The 18,578-nt window shown below is 42.2% G+C and overlaps 1 protein-coding gene across 1 annotated transcript in view; it reads left to right on the top strand.

The window, feature by feature from the left end:
* LOC8026823 (ryanodine receptor) overlaps nt 1–18,578 on the top strand; it is a 561,398-nt gene that overhangs the window by 433,939 nt on the left and 108,881 nt on the right. Inside the window, exons 86-90 of the mRNA XM_040217827.3 lie at nt 3,012–3,170; nt 3,694–3,806; nt 8,691–8,784; nt 14,497–14,609; nt 16,767–16,821. Of these exons, the coding sequence (XP_040073761.2) occupies nt 3,012–3,170; nt 3,694–3,806; nt 8,691–8,784; nt 14,497–14,609; nt 16,767–16,821 (534 nt within the window). The remainder of the gene's footprint in view (nt 1–3,011; nt 3,171–3,693; nt 3,807–8,690; nt 8,785–14,496; nt 14,610–16,766; nt 16,822–18,578) is intronic.

The following is an 18,578-nucleotide window of genomic DNA, read 5'->3' as shown; positions in this document are numbered from 1 at the left end:
CTTGTAGAGACCCACTAACAAGCTTGACATGTTGACAGAAAATTGGGCGTAAAATCTGAACATTCCCAAAAAGAATCGTAGATGCGCCATGTTCTCGGGCCTTGGTGCTTGGTGCTTGCACTATGGCATCGACTTTTGTTTCCAGTAGATGCAGACCTTTTACGTCAATCCAATTTCCGAGCTACGAAACCTCCTCCTTTTTGGGCCTTCACTTGTCTTTTCTAAGTTTTATGCCGTGCTTCCTGAAGCTTTGCGGCAGACCTCGCAACAGAGAGACATCGCCGTCAGCTCGTTTCGACAATATTACGTTGTCCAGGAACGCCGGGACTGTAGGTAGTCGTCGTAGCATGGTCTCCATCGTTCGTTAAAATATCGCCGGCGCGGAAGACACTTCACAATGCAAACATTTGCAGCAGAAGAGCCAATGGTGACGGTCGATCACCGTCATATTTCTCGGTTCATTGTTCAGGGATATCTGAGTGTATTTACCTTGCAGATTCCAGGTACTGAAGCAATTTCCGCCGTTCTGAGATGCAAACATACCTTCAGTGCATGGTAGAGGGGGTTGCTTAACCTCACATGCAGGGTTCAGGGTCGCCTTGCAGTCACCGCAGATACGCGCTGACCCGTCCTTCTTAAATATCCTGAACGATTGGAGTAGCCCAATCTGAGTGTGCTTGCCGAAATCATTCAGACTTCTAACTACCGGTTGAGTTGTTCCGACACCTTATTTCGAAGGATCTAAGGGAGTGGCCTTTCCTTACACAACTTGCACGTGGCACCTTCCTTTAGGTGCAGTCGAGCAGGCGGTCCCTTGATCAGTCCACCGTCTTGAGTTAAAAAGCCTCGGAACTCGCTGAAGACCTCCTCCACGTGTTCCACGTCGACTGTCTCGTTACTGGGAGGAACAGTGTTGCCAGTAAAACTCGGCACTGGGCTGCGGGCCTTGTTCAATTTGGATATCAAATCCCCCACACACAAACATAAACTACACCAGTTCAAAACAGTTAAATTATAATCTACGAGAGCGCCTAGGTAGCAGACTCACATGTGCAGCTCTTCCAGGACTGGCATTCTTCATAAGTGTATAAAAACAGCTTCACCTGTTATGCTTGAAGTTGTGGGAACCAGTGAGGGTTGGCGCCACCGCAAGAGCAGCGGGGCCCGGCAGCGGTTTGGACACGAGTGCGAGCACGCGACATTAAACCCACTCCTTCGAATCTCCATACCGGCTGATGCGTGTTGCCTTTTACAGAAGTTTAGGCCAACATTCATGGTGCTTGGTGTGGGTCATCCCGTGAAATGACACAAACGCGTGATTCAGTGTCTACTTCTATCAGCAGGTCGACTCCACCCCAGGAGAACTTGCGCCGTACAACCACGTTCCATACCACACATTCTCTTTCTGACATGGATGAAAACGAATGAAAAGCCCGGCATGCTGCGGCTCAGCGTCTACGCACCACCAGAGCTTCGCCCCAATCAACATCATTCACCACGTGGAGATGCGGTCATATATTTTTTTTGCTTGAGTTTCTACTTTGAGGACTTTCGAAGGCTCTTTTTGTGTCATTTTTCCACATCCATTTCAGCAGCCTTGGCCACTACAGCTATCACTTCAGCATCTGCTAATGCTGTTCCTCTTTTCAAAAACAAGTGCTTCTGAATTATAATGCAATTAAATGCAAAGGGGCAAGCGAGCTGGACAAGAATTCGTCCCTCTTGTTCCCCTTCTCCAGGGATTATTTTCATCATCATCATGCTTCTGAATATTTCTTGATCGCCCGCCACATATGATCTGGTCCCTTAACATTCTGTCCAACATATTTAAGAATGCTTAGTAAATTCCTAGGCAATTATGTTCCACGTGAAACGTGCCACGCAATTGACTGATTTTAGTGATTCCTCTGGGATTGACGTCTTTTCATGGCGCTTTTCATAGGTTAGATTAGCGATTGGGTTAACACGTGGCATGTACTCAATAGCAATTCATGGAATGAAGATACCGGCACTAATCCGAGCTTTAAACTCCTGGCGCTCTTCCAGAACCTGAACCAGCCAGTCATCGTCGAGCTAGGGGGCGTGATGTCATCACCTGGCTCAGCCAATCAGCTTAAAGTTAATTGACGGCTTTACTTTTCTACTTCACAAATTTCTAACACCTCCTCCTTCCCTTCATAAGACAAAGCACGCTTTATGGGAAAATTGCAATTGTCAGCTATCCTGCGAATTATTACAGTGCATTCGAGGAGAGACTCTCCCTCTTTCTAACAACTATTGAAAAGCTTAAAGCTCTCCATTATTTCGTTGAGCTTGGGATACTAGTACGTATCTAGCGCTGCTACCACTTCATAAAATGTTAGAGCGTCAAGCTTACGTAGATATACTCTTCCGCAGAGTATTCGAACCGCCTTGGTTTCCAGTCCCGCTACAAGCAACACGCGTTTCTTCGCATCATTTGTTAACTCGTTGCCTTCGAAGTAGGCGTTCACCTTAATGAGGTGCGCAATTCACTTCTCCTTGTCCTCATCGAACTTCAGTAGTTGGCTATTCATCTTTGAATTGTAGGCCGCGCGGTGCGTTTCATTGATGACCGAGGAATCCGCTTTGCTCTGGAAGTCTTCATGGTCCTCCATCGTCGCCAATGTTATAAATTCAGAACCCCCAAATGGGACGGGACGAAATGAAAACGTGTTTTGAGTTAAGAACGTTGTGCAGTCTTTTTTGTTTACACGTGACTTTGTGCCGTCACGAGAAACCGGTCAATAACGACGAAGCTAAAGATCCTGGCTGTGTTATGACAGGAAGCTTGCCTCCGAGTTCTCTTACTTGTGATTACTGTGTGAGAAAATTTAGTGAAGTTTCACTTTGAGTTTATTCACATCTGCCTACTCTCCGAGGGAGTTTAATACAGTTGGCCTCTGAGTTTCCCCGTGTGCGCTCGCTGTTTAAGGGAAGTCACCCTTTGTTATTCTGCGCTCCTGCTAACCCCGCACTCCCTGTGCACCCAGATTGACCCCAGCGATGCCATGAGCTGGCAGCACTACCTGTACAGCAAGCTCGGCAGCCAGCGTTCCTCGGGCAGTCAGATTGTCCCGGCACAGGTGTCACATGACCAGCTAGTCGAACGCATCATGGACATGGCCAAGGTTCTCTACGGCCTTCACATGGTGGGTTTGCCTCAATTGACCCCTCTCATTTTGCTGTATTCTAGAGTTGGGTTCAGCTCTTCAAAATTGAGTTTAGAAGGGATGATGAACTCAATGCTCTACATTGTATAGATTTCTATTGATGGGCTTGCAAAATATTTTTTTATAAAAGAATACTGTTTCCCACACGATGGGTGTGTTTGGTAGTAGTGCCGAGTAAATTCAGTTTATGAACAAACCAGGGTTATGAGTAAATATTCAAGTGGAGGTGAATCACTGTCGGAACAGGAATGTGATAATGCAAATATTGCAAAGGTGCAAAGGAGCTGGACAAGAATGAGTTTGTCCTTTGCCCCCCTTGTTCCCCTTCTCCTGGGATTATTATCATTATTATTGTGGCAATTAAGAATGTTGAGCCCTCACGCTCACATCGAGGAACTCCACTTTACAACGAGACCAAATGTACATTTAATAAATCTGCAGTCACTTCTTATATTCCGGTTTTCCTTTTGGTGTGTGTGCGAGTGCTGCTCTGCGTGCCCAGATCGACCACCCACAAGGCTCCATGAAGGGGGTGTACCGCAGTGTAGTTTCTACGCAACGGAAGCGAGCCGTGATTGCCTGCTTCCGCATGATTTCTCTGCACAGCCTTCCCAGGTGAACACACGATGCCACATCAGCCTGCAAGAATATCTGTCCTCTGCATGCCTCACCTTGACTGAACAAGGTTTGGAATGAAGCTGCCTGTCCTGAGCATGCCTTTTCTTGTAACAGAATGTGCTAGTGTTGCATGATTATTTTGTCACCAAAAAACAGAAATCAGGTGGACACACTTTCTGCAAAGCGGTCTCCTTTGGGCACCTTGGCAGTCCACTGTGCAATGCGATCTTGTATAGATGTAACACAGATTTTGGTGAAGTTCCAAAAGAAAGGAATACATTTTTTTAGGCGTTTGAAGTCAGGATAAGGGATGACAGTTGAATCAGTGCGTCGTCATTCGTTTCGGAATATATGCAGTCAAGTTTGCATATATGTTCGTGTTTTTTCAAAATAAACTTCTGTTGTCAGTATCGCTTTGTGCATTCAGTTTTAAGCCTGGTTTAGACAGTTGCGTGTGACTGCGGTTGACTGCGTTGCGGCTTCAAGAAACCAGGACCTCCCTGCTGCTTATATCGCGTGCCAAGATGATTCCTTGCATTGGATTCCAGGCTTTATACAAAGCACAGGTGTGCCGGTGATTTGCTCTTGGTTCTCGACGAAGCGCAGTCAAACGCACTCAAACACAAGTGTCTGAACCAGCCTTTACTCTTTGTCATAAAGTTTTTGCGCTTTTAAGCACCAATCATGCCTCGTCTGTATGCCTCGCGAATTTTCGATTTACGAAATTAGATTAATTGCGCAGGCGAGCTGGCGGAAGTTTACGCTGATCATTTTAACCCGAGAATGTGGCAAACAAGGACACATTTTTACAATGGAAGAAAAAGTAACATGAGTAGAGGATCGAGTTTGTTATGTAGGCTCAATTGTGTAGATCGGTTCTCACGCTGGGTTCCCCAACGTAAACTAAGGTGTTCCCAACCTACACATTTTCTAGACCTAACCTTTTCCTACTTAGTCTTCTTTCCTTTTAAGCCCCATTTCAAATAATTCGATATATTCGTTTAAACGCAAATACGTGCCGAACACATTCTGATCTGTGCATTATTCTTCTAACAGTCTCCAAGCTTCTGCACTGCTTTACTACTACTGTACCAAGAACCGTAATGCTTAGTTGACTAATAATCTAGAGATATAGGCCTCCTTCAAGAGCCCCTTATATAGATTTATTTAATTATGTCATTCCTGCCAACTTTCCCGAATTTCTCATTGAATTTTACAAATTTGGGTCTCGCTTTGTGATTGCACAAACTTAGCGTTGTATTTTACAAAAAAAAATAGGTCGAGCTGCTAGCTCATATCACGTCAAACGTTCAAGTTTTTGTATTGACCACTACGGACACGACAATTTCTATACGTGGTTGGTTGTGCTAATCTGCTTTTCCTTAAATGTTCTTATACTTTTTTACTCCTTTGACGAAACTTTTTTTCCTGCTGAAAATATGACTTAATAAGTAGACACATTTTAACTGTTTGAAATGGTACCGATATGTTTGAACTAGCTAGAAAGCTATGTACCTTTCAACCGAAAATTATCACCTTTCGGTTTAAAAAGTATGAATTAAAAAAGTAAGAAATTATATTCAGATTTAAGACAAAGATCTTGAGTGTATAACGAAGCTCATTGGAGGCTACCTAAAAACTAAAATGTCCAAGGAGCACAGTCAGAGTATGGCATTAAAAAATTGCAATAAGAAAAGGATTACTTGGCATACTTTGTTAAGCCAATTATGGCTGCTCGATTTGCAGTGTTTACAAATTGCGAGTTTCAGGTCGTATACCTTTTCTATCGAGCCGAGGCATCTCGTTCTAACTTAATTTTACACCTAAAAAACTCCATTTTAGACAGCCTTTGGCCAAACCTAGAGGAAGTGTAATTCCTTCTCAAACTTACACCGAGAGTTCTCATGTTGTAGAACGAACATCTTTCCAATTGCTCTGTCTTTGTGGAAAGAAACGGCCTATTATAAATAATCTCGTGTAAAGTAACTTTTTGTGGTAGCATTCTTGTTGATGAAACAAGAAATAAAAACCACGTTGAAAAAACATCTTTTTTTATTTTGTATTTGAGATCAGATTGTTTTGAATAAGAATACCATTTTAATTATCGTCTTCGCAGGGTCGTCTTGCTCAATTAATAAAGTGTCACAGTGGTTTCATCTACCTTAATGGAACCTGTGCGTGTTTGTAAAGTGTAAAACGCAGCTAGTTTTATTAAAGCTCTTCTCATATGAAAGAGTCATGCATTTGTTAATTGTAGTGGCGCTCTAGATCCTTCGCTGCCACATTTCAGGAATTAATGTCCTCGGCCAATTGTTCCACCGCCCTTATGAGTCGTTTGGGTCAACTCTACTTAATATGTGCTAAATTTCTTCTAGGGATCCAGCAGGTATTTTAAGAGGTTCATTAATGACGCTGTACTGCATATTAAATTTTGTTTCTAAATTTGTAAAAAAATTCTCGATTAAAATGAACTGCACATAATTCATTCGATAGGCAGAGACGCACTTTCATTTTTTTTGGGGGGGGGACCGTGATCCCTGTTATGAAGTTGCATCAAATAAATGTACCATGTGGCAGACTTCACTGCGTAACATCACTACCCTTAATTATAAAGATAGGTTCATGCAGCACGCACGCTGTAGTTGCATTACAGGTATTGTCTCTCCTATTTCTTAACCTTTTTCATAAATGCTGTTACCAGGCTGGTAAACATTATGCAACATGCATGTATCACTTCCTAACAAAAGGTGTAACTTGCAAAGCCGAGTTAACCTCTAGTCTACTCATTTGGATATTGGCAGTTTGTGCGCCACTTCTTCATGCATTTTAGTCATCCATTTTGCGATGCTGGATGTCGTCAATCATTAGTATAGTACCATTAATATTATTTTTTTATATATTTCTTTTCTAGCAATACATACTGAATTTAATTTGATAATTTCAGAGCTTTTTTGTGGATTGCTTGATTAGCATGTGGCAACCTTGGCCTGAATACAAACGAAGAGAATGGAAGAAATCAACAAAGTTGCAACATAAACTAATAATAGGTCGTTCTATAGCACAAAACAATTGTGAAAGTGGCAAATTATTTTACTTACTACTCTGAAACGATTGGTAAATTTTCCTAAGATCCTAAAAGTCATCACTACCACTACAGGTAGATCATGTAGCTTCGGGTTACGTAATGCATACCAAAGTCTATTAAATAAGTTGACATCCCGAATGTTGCCTGTGATATTGTTCTAGAGAAAAAATGTATGTTTATATTTAATGTGACGATATCGCTGTCAATGAGAAATTCATCCTGCGTGGTACAACTCGTGTGGTTACATTCTCATTTGAACAGTGCATCACGTAGTAACTTCACAAACCCACACGCTAGTATGATGAAAGCTACAAGTTGTAGCCTTCGTTCCAAACCACATACAGATTTCCGTTCTGCTCTAAAATGTAGGTATACAACAAAGACTCAAAAAACCTCCTATACAACCAAACGTTTTAAAAGTAAACATTAGACAGAAGTCTGTCTGGTTGGGGAAATAATTATTAAAATAAGACGATTAACCAATCCCTAAATCAGGGCCCAACGTTTCGAAACCGGTTCGGCCTCTTCTTCAGGGGCGGCTATGAAGGAAAGGACTCCTTAGTCCTCCATAGTCGCCCCTGAAGAAGAAGCCGAACCGGTTTCGAAACGTTGGGACCCTGATTTAGGGATTGGTTACTCGTCATATTTTAATAACAACCAAACGTGTATTGTACTTGTTTTCTATGTGCCATAAACTTTAAGAGTAGCAGCTCGTTATTCTTAGTTAAGAAATTGGTCAGTATTAGTCGATAAAATAAATAATTGTAAATTCACACTATAAGTTAAAACTGGCACGAAGATGTCACACGGACGGAAAGGGTTAACAGACTCTTCTTTGTCCGTGTTCAACATGCTATTTCTTTTTAGTAAGGGTGTAAAATTAAACGAATTATGATAAATAGATAATTACTATTTCTTTCTTCCTACATTATATCTAACATCTTTATTCAGTGTATGTTTTAAAACTGCAATGAGTATTGGTGTGGTATTCGATGTGCTTTGTTGGAACTTCAATTTCTTGCTTATATAGTAAAAGCTGTTTATTCAAAATTATATTCAAAAAGCAATGCCTGGCGCAGTTTCACAGCATTTGTTTGTAAATGAACTATGAGAATGCACCATTATCAGTAAAAATAAATTACTCTTCGAACCTAGCTATGAGTGGGATGCATTTCAAACACGGGTTTATATTTTGTGGCCACGATGTGTTCCCATACTCAAATTGTTTTATATGAAAATATTCAAATGGTGTCAGTATCCAAAATATGGCCAAGGGGAAACTGCAAAGGAAGTTGCTGTAACTAATTGTTTAATTATAACAAGTGTAATGCAATAGATTGCGAATATATAATTAATCCTTCCTTTCAATAGATGCTTTGCTGTCTCTAAGAAGTCACTGGCACTCGAGTCGTACTTGCAGAGCAGCTATTAGCCACAAGAACAAGAGTTCAAGGCCCAGTTAACAAAATTGCATTGTCCATAGATTATGGTGTACTTTGACGTACTTACGCACTGTGGCATTGAATCTGTAAAAACATTTCATGGCCAGTTTCTTATAGAATAAATCATTTTGGCGTTTTATTCTGTAGTGACAAAACAGTTATTTCATTTTAAAGAAAAAGTCGTAAAGCTGTACCACTGTTACAGAAACACCTGGTGATGCCATTATCTGAGCTAATACCCTCGTATGATTGGATTTTTCTTTCGACTTCATAGAAGTGTATTTCCTGTCTATAAAATTTTTGTTGTGCTGTTAGTTATTCCTCTCAAATTAACGAGCTCGATGTATGGAACAGGCACCGCGCCATCAATATCTTCCTGAAGATCTACAAAGAGCTCTGGCTAGAAGACGAGAATGTGGGACAAGAGGAGCTCATAGACCACCTTACAGTAAGTGTAAAAAATGTTATCCGGCGCCGTCTTGTCAATTCTTAATTGACACTCGAGTCCTGTGACACCCTTTCTTCTCTCAGAGCGTGGCGATGCCTTTTGCAGTCGAGCGATTAAGCCAAATTTCTTGGGCACCCTTGAATGAAAAAAAAAAAAAATATTGTGACAAGGTTTCTTTTTGACGCTAACCAGCTCTCTATTTTTATTTTGAAATTACCCCACAATGTCTAACTTATATCAGGGGATTACAGGACTAAAAAAAAACACGTCCTCTTCAGGACAGCACACTTGTACTTCACATAAACGATTTCATCAAACTGATACTAATTTTGAAAAAATGGCGTACATGTTTGTCTTGACGCGGTACTTTCTCAGTATATTGTCGTGATTGCTCTGCTGAAAGCATATGACATACAGTAATACATACAGGAATCGCTGCTCATTTCAGATTTATTTTTGAATATTTAATTTAATCGCAATTTGCTCAGACGAGCGAAAAACACTTCCCAGTTCAGCTCAGTTTTTATGCCACTACAGCTATCCTTCCGCCTGAATCTATAGGCAACAAACTCTGCAACCTTTTCATATTTTTCTTGTTTGTCAATTAAGATTACTTCAGCATAATCCCAGACAGCATATATAGGCACATTTCAAAACATCTATACATGTTAAATAAGCTGTCTTTCTTTTTAGTTTGGTGTAGGAACATTTTAAGTTTAGTTGCATTCTGGTGACCACCCTTCTGCCCTTTGCAATCACATCATCTGTATGTATATTCCATAAACAGTCGCATGACAATGTGACACCTAAATATTGAAACATATATTTTGTATTGACTGATTCGTTTGCCTTGGCTAAACTTGACGAGGTAAATTTTGCGAACACGCAGAAAATTGGGTCTCTGCGATACGAAGCTTTCACAGCACCACGTGTTTGTACGAATTTTAGTGGTTGGCATCTCTGAAATGTGGTTTGCATTGGTTGGCAACATCCACGTCACAAAACTGTCTCGGGCGAACCGTGCACATGACGTAAATTTTCCATTATTGCATGGTGCGTGGAGTGGTGATGTGGAAGAGTACGATGCAGCTCACATTTTGGTTGTGCACTCTGTGGAACCCCCATGAATAAACAAAAGTATTCTGAATTCAGCGATACTAAATAGCATGCTGGAAAGAGTAACGCCTGGATACCAGTTGAAAAATCTTCCTAGCTTAGCTTAAACAGCGTACGAGTACCTTTCTAATGGTCTACAGTAAAACCTGGTTATAACAAAATTGAAGGAGCGGTCGTAATTATTTCGTTATAACCGTTAGTTTGTTATAGCCAGTGTCAATTTCTTCCCACTATTAGCAAGCAAGGGGAATTATGATTGCTTTGTTATATCCATTGGTTTGTTATATCCCATTTAGTTATAACGAGGTTTCGCTGTATATCTTCAACGATTTTATAACCGTGGAAAGAACACAGATTTAAAAACAAAATTAAAGAACCAAGATTTTTTTTAAAGAACCACTTATTTAGATTTTTTCGACGCTGAAAATTTTGTTTGCGGAATATTTACGCCGTGAGACGCAATTTGGGTGGAGGTCACGGCCCGCTCCAATCCCCGCCCACTGATCAGTCGCCCCGCCTATTATTACGACTAGATAGGTTAGGCTGCTCGGCCGAAGCGCCCGCAAGCCTTGTGCCTCCCTGTAGCGACGTTCAGTGCGTCTAGTCTCACGTCTCACACCGTCTGATAGCCGTTGGAGCAGACGCGCGGCAGCCTCGGGCATCGTGTGCTATTTCAAAAGCGTCTATCATCGGCTAAAACGCCCGTAAAGACGCGGCCACGAAAGCGGCGCGTCGACTGCCGCCATCGCCCCTGCGTCCGTCTCCTATTCCTCGCCCATCCTGAAGCATCTGCGACTAGGGTAGAAAAAATTCCTCATATTGTTTGAATCAAATTAATCAGAATTATTTGCTTAAAATCAGGTTTATATGATTTAAAACACTGTGTGGAGAAAATAGTGATTTTTTACCACTAGATGTATGTTTAACACGTCAGACTGATAAATAAATTCTTCCGACCACTCACAACAATTCTAAGAACAATATTACACTAAATGTAAAGTACAGTTTATTTAATAACTTTTTTATTGTTGTAATCCCCGCCGTCTTAAAAAATTGATTTTTAAGTTATAAAAACTTTATTTGATTTTTCTTTCAAGTTCCTACTTAACTGCAATGCGGAGCGCAAATTCGTCTGCTACCTGCAAAGGGGTTCCGATGATGTCAGAATGCCGAGCTCTGATTGGTAAATTTCAAGGCATCTAGCATTAAAATGTATCTGCTATCCTTTATAAAAAAAAGCCCAGTCACAGCTCAGCGTCATTTTGACGTCGCCGCAACTGCTGCACACAAAGCAGACGACTTGCTCTACGTATAAGACATGACCTTTCCAGTTATCGTTCTTTTCGTTTGCAGTCCGATTGTACTGCAATAAAACGTTACAAGAACTAAGTGGAAGAAAGAAATGAAGTTGAACGCTTTTTTTTTCTCAGAAGAACACTTTTTGTTTGTGTTCACATTGATATAAATGTTTCTTGCTTCGGAATTCTTTAATATAAATATGGAACAAATGCATATAAAAAGCATCAATAGATAGACAAAGTGTAAATACAAATATTTTCCGGATTGTTTTTGCGGGAAAGCTTTGTTTAAAATCATCATTGTAGGGCTGGTTTCCTCTAAGTGAAGAATTAAAATTATAACATATCACGGTTTAAATTATGATTTAAATCACGGTTTGAATCATATTGATTTTATTCTCTGCCACATTGCAACGCTCGCAAAACGTGACCACGAAAGCGGCGTTCTGACGTTCCATCGTGCACAACCCAAGGTCCAATGCAGGCGTCTAGCAGGGTCTGCAGATGTGCAATATAAAGTGACCAAACGGATTTTAAAAGAAATATCAACAAAATAAACATAATCCTTCATAGCTTCTGTAGTCTTTTCTTTTTTTTTTTGTATTCTTAAGATGGCAATTACGAGCAGGGTGAGTAGCCGTCATGACGCACAATTACAACGCACTCTCAAAATACTTCCCTTGTGGGGCCAGGTGCATTGCAAAACATGAGAGCTATGGGCCTTTCGAAGCGAAATGACGGGAACATACCTGAACAAACTGAGCTTGGAAACTCCCATAGAGCCTCCATTCAAAAAGTGGCTTCGATCCCTACTCGAGAACCGAACTAATGGCGATCGCAACGCCGCCATTTCTCCCGCAGCGACCACTTCGGGAACTGCACGTTTGCACGTGTCTGTTCAGGGGCCCTAAACTCGTGAAACACAAAGTTGGAGCCGAAAGTTCGCGGAGCGCGCCGATTGGATGTTGGCGACAAAAGCGCCAAGTCATCGTCGTGATTATCCAATCGGTGCGCTCTCTCAACCTTGGCCCCAACTTTGAGTTTGACGAGTTTAGGGCCCCAGGTCGAGTCGCGCAATGGCCGGTGGCGCCATCTCGCAGTGCCATTGCGCAGTAGCAATATTTATTAACTTTAAAGTTTTGACTAGTCGCTAAAGGGTGGCGTGTTATCGTATCTAGTTTGGTCTCGGTGGACGCGAGTGGTCCGGGTTTCAAGGGTGAGTTTCCCAACTGAGTGTTTTCGTAACGTTGTATTCAGAGGAAGTTCTCAACCAACGTAGTTTGCAGTAAACAACTGTCGCAAGCGTACGCCTTGGGAAGCACTGTACGGGTTCCGGATTTCATAGTGGGACTGGCGTAATCCTAGAGTTCTACGTCAACTGTTTTGCTTGATCTGGCTCGATTTGCTCGTTTGCGCGTTTTAATGCGAAATAAACGTGTTGGGTTGGTTCCCGTAAAGGCAGCCCCGCTACTCGGAGGGTCGTGCGACTGTTGCAATTCCGACTACGGTTTCAGTACTGAGATGCAACATACAAATGAATTTCTGGGCCATTTAGCTCGAAGAATTCGGGTGTTCGCCTCGTATCAGGTGTGTCCGGGCATGTTTTTGTGATTTTGCTTCGGAAGGCACTAAGCTTTTAAGTTCTGAGCAGTACACCTCCCTCGCCAAAACGAATATTTTAGGCCGCGTTTTAATCGTGCGTTATGACACTTGTCCACCTTGATCTCCGACGCTATGCAAAAAAAACATGAAGAGAAAATCTTTAAAAAAACTGCTTATTTATTTTGCAAACTTTCTTCCTAGTTCTTTCGGTATGTTTTTTTGCTAGAGCCAAACGCCAGACGCCGGTGTTCCGCACTTTAACGCGTTCGACGAGGGCAGTGGAGGCAGAGGATGCTAGCTTTAAGTCTACCCACTAATCGTTCCAATCAGAGCTCGGCGTTCTGACGTCCCGCGCACTTTTATCTCTTCCTCTCCCTCAGTATCTCTGCGCATTAAACTGTGGCTCGTGCATGATGGAATGATATGGTCGGTTACATGTTAAGAGGGTAGCGGCAAATGCCCCTCAGAGGGAATCACATATCCCTCCGCCACCTCCGCATCCAATAGCGTCCCATCGTTTCCGTGACGTCGCGGCCAACGCGCGAGGAGGGTCTTGTCTTTCTTTACAGATTTGCTTCATCTTTCGACTTTGACCTAGCATTGTGGAAGCCACGAGAGGGAGATTAGAGTTTTCCCCCTTCCATATAAACAAATACAATTTTCGGGGATTAGCTTCCCCCTCCGATGGATACAGAGGCTGCTTTCAGGGGCTCGGTTCCCTCTCTGATGAATACAAAGGTCGCTTTCTTAAAAAGTTGGATCGGAGACGAGTTGGAATCCATTGAAGCGGAACCAGGAGAGTTTCCAGTGAACTCTTCTTTTGACCGCGGACAGATTTGAAACGGGCGCATCACGCTTGTGGGAGGAGCTTCTCCTACCTTCTTGACTTGTAACCTACTATAGAACGCAGCTTTCATGCTCGTACCCTGCGAGCGTCGCAGACGGTTTTAGACGGGGGCTAGAAAGCAGACGGACACAAGCGATGGCAGACATGAACGCACCGCTTTCCTGGCCGCGTCTTGCTGGCGTTCTCGGTGGTAGTAGACGGTGTTCTGATGCAGACGATGTCGTACGTTGCCGCACGTTTGACCGCACGACTACCAGAAGTCGTCAGAGTGTCAGACGGCAGATTAATCGTCGAGACAGGGAAACATTAGGCCTGCGAACGTGTTCAGCCGAGCAGCCAAGCCAACCCAATGGTGATGGGTGGGGCCACCGTTCTCTGGGCGGGGCATGGAAAGGGGTGGTGAATTCCACCTAACTTGCCCCCTTAGATCTTAAATATGGCGGAAAAAACTGTTTTTTCGTAGAAAACATTTTTTGTAAAATGTATGTCCCTTCAATTATTTTTTTATTTCAGTGTTATTTTAAATTTATTAATGTGAGTAAGGTGACTGACCCTTTCTTCCACAGCAGCACCTCTTTCACACCCCGCTTACACCATTCAAAATAGAAGGGTGTTTCACGCATCAGCCCCCTACCTTGCGATTAAAAATGGTGCATGATTCTAGACTAGGGAGCTAAAAGGGTGGAGTCGGGGGGTGGAAGTCCCTGGATCACACTTTTTTAACGGTGTAAAAATACTTTGTGTGTAGGAGAACGTAAAGCGAGCGCTGTTGCTAGGGGACCCCTAGTTGCGAACAGGAGTGTAGCTTTTCATTCCGTGTACAGACCGGTGCTTGCGTTTCGTTTTCAGACAACCTTCGAGGATTCGGAGAAGGAGACTTCGACGGAGGAAGCCGAAGAGAAGCCGGATCCCCTGGTGCAGCTGGTCGTGGCCTTCTCCCGAACGGCCACCACGGAGCACAGGTCCGCCTTCTTTGCGCGAAGTGTGTGACAGGGCTGGCTCCTAGCAGTTTCTCATGACGCATCTCATGTAACAGACGAATTTTGCACGATTGCTGCGTTCAGCTGGGCCTCCCTTCCTCCACGATTGGACACGAGTCTTAGCAGAGCGCTGACGCACCACTCGGGACGCAGAACATTTACCGCCTCGTTGGCTAGAAGGAGAGGGAGGAACGAAAGCACTTGCTTGAGGAAAAACAGGGAGATATGATAGATAGAAAAACTGGAGTGTGCGACCGCAAGAGACTCAAATTTTAGGTTGCGCACCCCCTGGCCTTTTTCGAGAGTTGGAATGACGATATTTATGCTGTTGAGGCACACAATCAATACCGAGTTTGTCCCTGCAACTTCACCACGAATGAACACATAATACGTTGTGAGTTACCAACGTCTTTGCCGGGATAGTGCGGAAGAACATGTTTTTTTTTTGTTTAATTTCATTTTTTATTCAATTCTAAGATTAAGTAAAGTACCCCGATATTCTAAATGACGTTCAGAATCTTCGCACGTAAATTCATTAAATTATTACTCTGTTAGCATTTTCAGTGGACTGACCGTGTCCATCCTTGATAAATAATACGAATAGTAATTACTTTATTTTCCAACAAAAGCAATGTTGGTGGTGCAAATGGGAGAAGGCTGTCAAATACAGCTCAGTTTTCCCAAAGCCCCAGAAATACACTGGCAGTAGAGCACGTGGAAACAATGTTGTCTTATACATATGCAAGTAACCAAGGAAAGAAAAATATTTCAACTTTTACAACAGAAAAAATCTGCATCACACTCACAATGTAAAAAACTTGGACATAACAAGTTGCGATTAAAATTAGACAGTTGGCTGAAAATACCATATCCCAGGAGATGCCTACCGATATATTGTCAATTTTAATATTTCTTGCCATAAGCTGGTTGAAAATGGTCGGCAGAGTGTATGTTATTGCATGATGGCGATAATTTGTTGTAGTAAATGGTACTTCCCAAGATTCCAAACTTCTTGTTGATTATGGATAAACCTTCTCGGTTACACTAGCTAAATGTTCAAAAAGTCGCTCGTTGGCGTTTTTTTTATATCTTTTAGTATATATACAAAAACAAATCATTTTTATTACACGAAGTTTACTAAGAGTAATTTCTGTTTGACATTAAGTTGAATCACAGCAAACGAACGTAACGATATTTTTTTAGCTTTCGAAGGTTTGCGTGAGTAGCTGCACTTCATTCTAGGTGCCTGTAAATTATGTGCGAATAAAAAAATGTAAATATATATTGGCCGCTATATCTTGAGTGGCAGAATATGTCTATGGCGACATGCCAGGCAACCTATTACGGCATAATTTGGACAAAATGAGATTAACACAATTATCCCACAACTTGAACACAAAAAAACGCCTAGAATTCTAAACACCGCAACAAATTATATTTTAAAAGTATTAAGAAATTATACTTAATACTTTCTTACTAAAAGCTTACGACCAAGCGCGTATACAGTATAATTTTAACATGTCTAGTGCGATGGACATGCCCGACGTAGGTATATTTTTGCGGAAGAGTTTTAATATGCAGTCTCTGCTAAGGCTTTTATAATGTGTCTTTTCTCGTATGTCGCTTGGCAAAAAGTGCTATCTTTAAGTTCATGCACTTATCCTCTTTTACAGTTATATATCAGGTTTTTATTTTCTTCATAGTATGCATGCGTTTTGTGTGCCTGTCCTTTATGCAACAGTGCACGTATCTGTAAACGGTGCACCCTTATGTAGGCCCCCAGACTGTTTAGGGGCACCGGAAAAGTACAAATAAATAAACAACTTTATTTTTCATGCTACTAAGGGCTACTATAGTTTTATTCGCGCTTATATTTAATACAATGTTTTGCCTGACATGTCTAGTTCACTTGTTTCATTTGCATATTCTGATGTACATGGTAAGCTTGATATAAAGTTCCTTTATCATATGATTTCTCAAGCATTACTTCTTACTAACCGAAATTATTTTTTTCTACTCGGGTTTCCTTGATCCAGAGATAAACCGACTTTCACATCATGTACCATTTGAAAACTGTTTACCTTGTGGAAAACTTTCTTAGATAAATTGTTTGAATAACTGTCCTTACCTTCCTTTCAGTGGCGTAATACCGGAAGATCCTTTGTACATGCAGTATGCCTTCATATTCAGTCAGGTAAGCCTGACATCCTTGCTAGAAGTTTTGTGAAGGCAGCAGCTTTTAGTTTCACGGAGAATCCATTTAGGGGCTCAAGGGGGTGAGTCTAAAGATATATAACGTCATGTCATCTAGTGATGCGACACAGTAACATGACATAATCGCGTAGTCACGCGCCCTGACTTCACATCAGAAGGCACACGTTTGGGCAGATGTTTTGTAGTGAGGTTGAGAGCCAGGGTAGTTGTTAATGGTAAAACATAAACGCATAAAACAGCGTCGATCTTTTACTTGCGAGACTGTGGCAGTGGCCTAAGCACTTTTTTGTTCTTCCGATTTGCAATGGGATGGTGAGCAGTTGCCTGAAAACTAACCAGAAGTATATTCTTAACTTTTATATTCAACCTCGTTCAGATTATTGTTTGTTATGTTCACTGCAGATGTCATACTAAACCAATTTACACCTTTTCGGTCCGGCAAGGAGTAATGTCAAAAGGCCCATCGGGAGAGCTCAGTTCCCTGTAAAGGAGGTGTAGTTCATGAGATTCCACTTGCATGTGGCTTAATTTATATACATGGCAGGCATGTAGCCAGGGGGGGTCCCATGGAACCCGCCCCCCCCCCCGAAATCCTCCATTTTGCTGGGACCCCCCCTCACCCTCATACAGTATTTTGTCATGGTGGGTGCCCCCCCCCCCCCCCCCCCCCCCGAATCGAAATCCTGGCTACGTGCCTGATACGTGGTACAAACCTGGAGATGCATGAACGATAGACTCTTGGAGCGTAAACGAAATATAAAGGTAAACGCGACGAACTCGGAATTAGCAAAACATATGGGGGAATGAAGCAACTGCTGTGATTTTTGGTCAAAAATAGAATTTGTAGACAAATTCAGATTACATAAAACGGTTGTAAGAGAAAAATAAGAGCAAAATCAATATGGAATTATATTTCCTCGATACAAATTAGGGCACAAATCTAAGCAATTAGTTGACATTCTTCGAAAGATGGAATGCAGAGCGCAAACTACGAGGACACAACCTACCTAATAGGTAGCGCTTGTACTGCATCCTTCTATGTCTCTGTGTTCTTTTCGTTTGCGCTCTGTGTTCTATTTTTCGAAGTATGCAACAACTAGCTGGCTTCATCATACTTAATGTCTGAAGCGCTTTTTTTTTCTAATATAGAAGCCATATATGTCTCTCTGAAAGATTGAGTTCGTTCAGTAGCGGCTCCCTCAGCTCCGAACGGAGTAACTCGAGTCGGAGTTCTCGGAGCGCCTGCAGAACGGCGAAAAATGCTCTTGAGCTGCTCCCACGCAGCTTCCGCTTCCTCCCCTGCGGCAGACGGTCTCCGAATAAAATGAAAGCAGACAACGCCGAGCACGATCGCTTTATTTGACGCCGGTATTGAAGAAGTTTTGACAAGGTCGTTAGAGAAAAAGAGAGTGACTGTAGACATTAGCGCCGTTGTGCTTGCTGTTCGAAACGATCCAAAGAAATCAAGCCCTATAGAAAGCGCTGCAAAAAAAAAAAAAAAGGAAACGAAAAAACTTACAGTCTTTAAACTCTGGTGAAGAAGGAAGACCAGCGAAGCTGTACTATGGTGGAAATGAAGTGTTTATAAATGTAAGCATTAAAGTGTGATTGGGTAATTGGTTATCTGACAACCGTACTCTCCCCAGTTGTCTTTGTTATACCGCGTTAACCGCCGAAGAGTCATGAACGGGAGTCGAGGCGCCACTATACTCCGCGACAACTTTTCTTGGCAATGCA

The sequence above is a fragment of the Ixodes scapularis genome, unplaced genomic scaffold (assembly GCF_016920785.2).
Source record: "Ixodes scapularis isolate PalLabHiFi unplaced genomic scaffold, ASM1692078v2 PGA_scaffold4__175_contigs__length_147842914, whole genome shotgun sequence".
Lineage (NCBI taxonomy): Eukaryota > Metazoa > Arthropoda > Arachnida > Ixodida > Ixodidae > Ixodes > Ixodes scapularis.
This window is presented reverse-complemented; position numbering and strand designations above follow the sequence as displayed.